Source organism: Phoca vitulina, unplaced genomic scaffold (genome assembly GCF_004348235.1).
Source record: "Phoca vitulina isolate PV1807 unplaced genomic scaffold, GSC_HSeal_1.0 scaffold132, whole genome shotgun sequence".
Taxonomy (NCBI): Eukaryota; Metazoa; Chordata; class Mammalia; order Carnivora; family Phocidae; genus Phoca; species Phoca vitulina.
Window position 1 is genome coordinate 30558 of NW_022589835.1, and position 5693 is coordinate 36250.

The 5693-nt window shown below is 61.3% G+C and overlaps 1 protein-coding gene across 1 annotated transcript; it reads right to left on the reverse strand.

Annotated features, from left to right (window-relative positions):
• Positions 1 to 3071: 3071 nt before the first annotated feature.
• Positions 3072 to 5008, reverse strand: VENTX (VENT homeobox). Its single transcript, XM_032399173.1, has 2 exons — positions 4774 to 5008; positions 3072 to 4241 (listed from the first exon to the last, which is right to left on the reverse strand). Exons 1-2 carry the CDS (start codon positions 4985 to 4987, stop codon positions 3829 to 3831), a joined length of 627 nt encoding a protein of 208 aa, XP_032255064.1. The 5' UTR covers positions 4988 to 5008; the 3' UTR covers positions 3072 to 3828.
• Positions 5009 to 5693: the final 685 nt, after the last annotated feature.

Sequence of the window (5693 nt, forward strand, 5' to 3'; positions counted from 1 at the left end):
TGCTTCAACAGAGTAAGAACGCAGTTCTCTCTTGCCCGTGGCCTCCCTGCCTCCTGCAGGGTCGCAGGGCCCTGCCTCTGGGCCTCTGCGTGCAGCACTCACCATCCCAAGTGGTAAAAATGGACCTGTGAGGGCAGCGTGGGTGCATCGTTCCACATTCTACACATTTTCAAAGTACAACCTGGAAAAAATAGCACCCCTTGAACGTTTAAAGGAATAATGTCACGGTTTTCAGACACATGCCCCATACACACTAAGATACTTCCTCCCACCTGTGCCACCTCTGAAATTTAGTGCCCTGCGTCACTAGTCCTGTCAGGTTAATGGCTACTTGGTTGTTTTTCTTAATGGCCTAATCAATGGAATACAGCGTATAATACAGAATATCAGGAATAGCAAAAAATGTCTATTTAAGTGAAGGAGACAACACTTTTGTAAAAGTCAAATGAAAGTACCAGAACTTGAGGCCATCTGAATAGCATTGTGTATTATCACACCGAAAAAACAGTGCAGCCCATCTACCCAGAAATATTGCCTGGGAGCACGCCCTGGGGCCTGGGGGAGGTCCTGGGGCCACAGGGAAGCCCGGGGGAGTACGCCGGCGCCTGGATGGGCCAGCTGGAGCCTGGGGTCTGCGTTCCAGGGGGTTCAGGGATGGTGGCGTTCTTTACCAATCACCGTACCTGACAGAAAGCAGTGCTTTCTTGTCATGAAACACCTCACAGGTACAAAAGCACACGTGAAGTCACATGTCCTGGTGGGGACGGTAGTCGCCACCCCACTGCCCAGCTTAAGAAGGACCCCAGGGTCACATTTTCAGAAGTCCTACGAGGAGCCTCTGCCCTCGAGACAACTGCTTCTTTGTGATCATCGGGATCTACGGTCAGGTTGTGGGAGTCGCTCCCCGAGAAATACTGAAACAGAACTGACCTGTCTACCCTGTGAGGACCCACAGACACAGGACCCGTGGCCGGGGTCCACGCTGGGGATGAGCTGAGAGCAAGGCTGTTGGAGGGGCTCTGAGAGCTGACTGTGCGGGCAGGTGCCCAGGACCAGAGTGAGTGAGCCCAACTGGCCTGAACCCTGCCACAAGGCCAGCAGGACACTGACTTAGGAGCCTCAGGGCCGTCTCTCAGGGCTCAGCGGGCTTCTGGTCACCCAGACCAGCCAGGCCTATTGTAATGCCACCTGTTTAATGAGATCGATGAGACACCAAGGCTTGGTGGGTGGCTCACCATCTGGGGTCTCCACAGTCCCACCCCCCACTTTCACCCCTACCAGAGTCACCCACAATCCACGCCTTTGCACAACTTGACCCACTCTTGGTCCCCTGGCCCCCCAGAGAGGCGTGGGCTGCCCTGACCTGCACTCCTGTCCCCCTTGTCTGGTTGGCCTCCCAAGGGCAGGGCTGGTATCTCCAAGTCCACCAGCAGCCGCTGGGCATGAAGCACATGAGAGGACACAGACCAGGTGGGGCGTGACTTCGGAGTTCAGGGAGTCTGTCCTAAAACCAGGGTGGCAGGGGCCCCAGGCCTCCGTGCAAGTTCCTGATCGGTGAACCCTTCCATGTTGGCTCTGGCAAGCTTGGGACAGCCTCTGGGCCTCTGAGACCTCCCATCAGAGACACACTGGCTGGAGGAGGGACGAGCAGGTCCACACGGCTTTGGGATCTGACCCAGGACATGCAGGAACCCGAGTCCTCTGAGAGAAAACAAACAGGCAGCAGAAGTCTCAAGAGGAGGGACAGCCCCCTGCCCGGGCAGTGGCCCTCTCCAGAACAGCAGAAAGGCTTGGTCTTGACAAGTAGCAAGGGCACCGGGCTGGTGGGCCTTCACCTGGCCTGGGTCCCCCCAGAGCTTCCCTCACTTTGGGTGGTATGGGCACCACACCCTGGGTCCGATGAAAGGGCCGTTGACCAGCTCAATGGGGGTAGCTGGGCAGGGAGCCTCCCCAGGCAGGTGTCTTGGGCTGGAAATGGTTACAGAGAAACATTAACAAATTGATTCAGCACATTGCTCTGCCAGTTCCAGGCTGCCCAGGACTGTAGGGATCATGTGTGGCGCCGTGTCTGTGGACCCCTGCTCCATGGCGAGAGCACCACTGGAATGGAGACCAGGGGCCTCGAGGGGAAATGCTGCGATGTGGGCACTTGATGGTGGTTTCCCTCCTGTGTTGGTTTCACTGTCACCTTTGCCCTGGATTATCCCAAATGACCACAATGATCCTCAAACTATTTGCAAAGTGAGCCTTGTTGTCTGTCCATAAGATTTGGTCCTGACTTTCAGGCACCTCAGATTTGTGAGATTGGTGCTGCCTGGCCGGGAGTGTCCGCACGGGGCGGGGGGGGGGGGGGGGGAGGGGAGTGGCCCCTGTGCAGCGGTGGTGGGAGGCCTCCAGCCACCTTTTCTGGCCTATTTACAGACCTGTGCCCTTGAACGTTGTGCCTGGAGTTGGGTTCAGGGCCAACACAGCGGAAGGAGCACCTGTCCGCACCAAGAAAAAGGGGAAGGGGCTTCCCTGCCCTCCCTGGTCACTGCAATGTCACTCTCAGCAGCTTGCACTTGAGGAACGGGGGTGGGATCACTTTAAAATCCATCGTGAATTCTCATTTTTCCAGAAACATAGGGTGAGTGATGGCTTCTAATAGGCAAGTTCATGCAATATTAGGACTTTGGGGAGCCTCCTGCTGAGTAAAACTGGGTCCTTCCCCTCCTCGGGCCGGCAGGACCCCAGTCCAGAGCCACTGCCCTGCAGTCCCGTCAGGAGGGAAGGGCTTGGAGTCCCCCCCACCCCACCTGCCCTGGTCTGGACCGGCCGTCCGCAGGGCGGGCGGGGGCAGGAGGAGGGGCTGCCCACGCGCCCCAGGCGGCGGCAGCGCAGGAAGTGGGCCCTGTGGGTTTTCAGGCCGCCACCAGGCGCCTTCAGCAGCCCCCGTGCGGAGGTGGAGTGTTGGGGACGCCGGGCAGTCCCTCGGAAAGGGACACCGTCCGCTTCCTTACTCGGTGCCCGATTCCCGAGTTAACTCGGCGTGTGACAAAGCAGCAGCAGCGGGAGGATGAACCGCTGGTCCCTGACGGACAGGACCTGGGCACTCGCCCCGCAGGGCCACACCCACCACAGGCACTCACCTCCACTCATTCACACATGCACACACGCGCGCGTGCACACACTCCCACAGACAGCATTTCACCGAAGGCTGCTGGGCCTTCTCCACTAAAACTTCAGGCAAAATCCCTAAAATAAGCGTGAACGTTTCCATTTGGTCAGGACTTAACAAACCTGGTCAGTGAAAGTAACGAGTAAGTTCATTTAACAGTCCTGGCAGCCAACTATTTTCACCTTCTTGTTCGGGCCTCAGTTTCTAGCTGAAACCCCAAACCATGGAGCCCGTTCTGAGTGTCCTGCTTATGGGAGGAAGGGGCTGGAGACCCGGCACAGAGTGAACCACAGAACACCTTACTGGCTGCTTTGCACAAAATGGGAAGCTCTGTATTGGCCCCTTTCGAGGACTCTGAATGAAACTGTTCATTGTTCGCTGAAGAGAAGTTTGGTAGGAACGTGATTTAAAAAACTCGTTTTAAAATATCTGTAAGATACCCACAAGTAAGCTTGAGGCATCAATCATAACATGTATTAACAACAGCAGAAACTCAAAAACTGAAAAACAAAACAAAAGAGAACGGGAAGCGCCGGGAGGCTACCCAGAGCAACAGTTCCGCGCGAGGACACTACGCGGCTGGCCGGGCGCCCCTGGCGCGGGGACCCAGCTCGCAGGCCCCGCTGGGGAAGCCGGCAGCTCCCGGCCCGCGCCCTCCCTCCCCGCTTGCCCTAGAACAGGTAATACAGGTGGTAGGCAGCGACGGGCGCGGCGAGGAGTCCTGGTACCTGAGGCAGGGTGCCTGCTGCACCAGCGTACCCGGCCGGGGAGCCGGGCAGGGGCGCGCCCAGGACGAAGGGCAAGGCAAACGAAGGCAGCAGCGGCTTGGCCGCCAGCTTGAGCTTCTCCAGCTCAGACTCCTGCAGCCTCTTGGCCTTGGCGCGGCGGTTCTGGAACCAGATCTTGACCTGCGTCTCGGTGAGGCTCAGGCTGCTGGAGACCTCGGCGCGCTCGGCGATGGACAGGTACTGCTTCTGGCCGAACTTGCGCTCCAGCGCCAGCAGCTGAGCCGTGGTGAAGGGCGTCCGCGGCTTGCGGTTGGTCTTGTGTTTTCGGAGGGTGCAGGGTGGAGGGCTGGGGGCGCCTGGGAGGAGAGAACAGCACAAAGCGGGCGCTCAGACGCCAGCCGTGTGCACCCCTTTCCGACACTTTAGAATCCCCGCAAAGGCCGGTTACCGATGCAAGTCTCGGCCCTGAGGGAAGACGAGACTCCAGAAGCCACTGGGGTAAGAGAACAAGGCATCGGGGAGACGGTGCGTGCATGGGGGCGGGGGGGGGGGCACCGGACTCAGGCTGTGCTCCTCAAATAGGCAGCCCCGCAAGCCAGGGAGGAGAGGAACTCTGCCCACTTGGAGAAGCGAGAAGCTTGGGCGGGAGGCGGCCGCAAGAACCGAGCGGTGAGCCCTGGGGTGAAGATTCGGCGAAGCAGAAGTTAAGCTAGGCGGGGACGGACGGGGTCGGGGGATGCTTGGGCCGGAGAAGCTCTGAGCCAAAGAGCCGCGGGTTCACTACTTTGCGAAGTTATGAGCGACAGCGCCCTTCCCGCCCTCGTCCTCCGAGCCTGGGCCGGGTAGGGGCTTCTCTTGATGCCCAGGACCGTGCGACAGGGCACTTACGTGGGGAGGACGAGCGGGCAGCCGGCGAGAACCAGGCCCAGGGCCCCGCGGCGCCCCGTGGCCTCTCCTCCCGGAGCTCCGGGGGCTCCGAGTCCAGCCCGCCCTCCGCCTCCAGCAGCGACTGGACGCTGAAGGGCAGCGGGCCGGCCCCCGCGCGCCCCTCGCTGTACGTCTCGAGCCCAGCGGAGTTCATGCCGAGCGAGGCCGGGGCCATGCGCTGGCCGGCGGGCGCAGGGCTGGCGGGGCCCTGCAGGCGCGACGAGAAGGTAGGGCGCGGCAGGATTGCCGCGGGCCTGGCGGCGCGCCCACCCTCGGAACCCTATAAAGAGGCGGTGCCCCTTTCATGCGCCGCCATCCAATCGCCGCGGTCGCTGCAGCGTGAGCCTGGGTGTCCATTGGCTTCGCTGACCTGGGGAGGGCGGAATGGACAGGGAGGGGCGGGTCCGCCACCTAGGACCCTGAGCCCCGGGTCCCCGCCGGCGTGGCGCGCTCCTGTCCGGCTCCCAGCGCCCGCCGGCCTCTCCCGGAGCTCTGCCGGCCGGGCCCGCGCTCCCGCTGCCCAGGAGATGGCTGGGGCACCCGGGGAGCACGCGGAGCTGGCCCCAGCTTCCCCAAACGGAGGAATCGACGGCGGGCGCGATCTGGCAGAGCCGCGAGAGGGAAGACGGGCCTTGACAGCGCGGATCCTGCGACACGGAAAGCGCCGCCCCTTCAGAGGCAGTGTCGTCCCCCTGTGGGTCGCCCGCTCTTCTGCTGCGCCCCAGCCCGGACCCGGAACCCTCGGCGCCTGCTGCTTTGGCCCAGACGCTCTCTCCCAACCCTGGGGGCCGCATGTGATGGACCCGGCGCCTGGACTTCCGTCCCCTTGAAGTCGCCTTGGCCCTGGGTGGCTTTTCAGGCACCTGGAGCTGCCCGGCGCC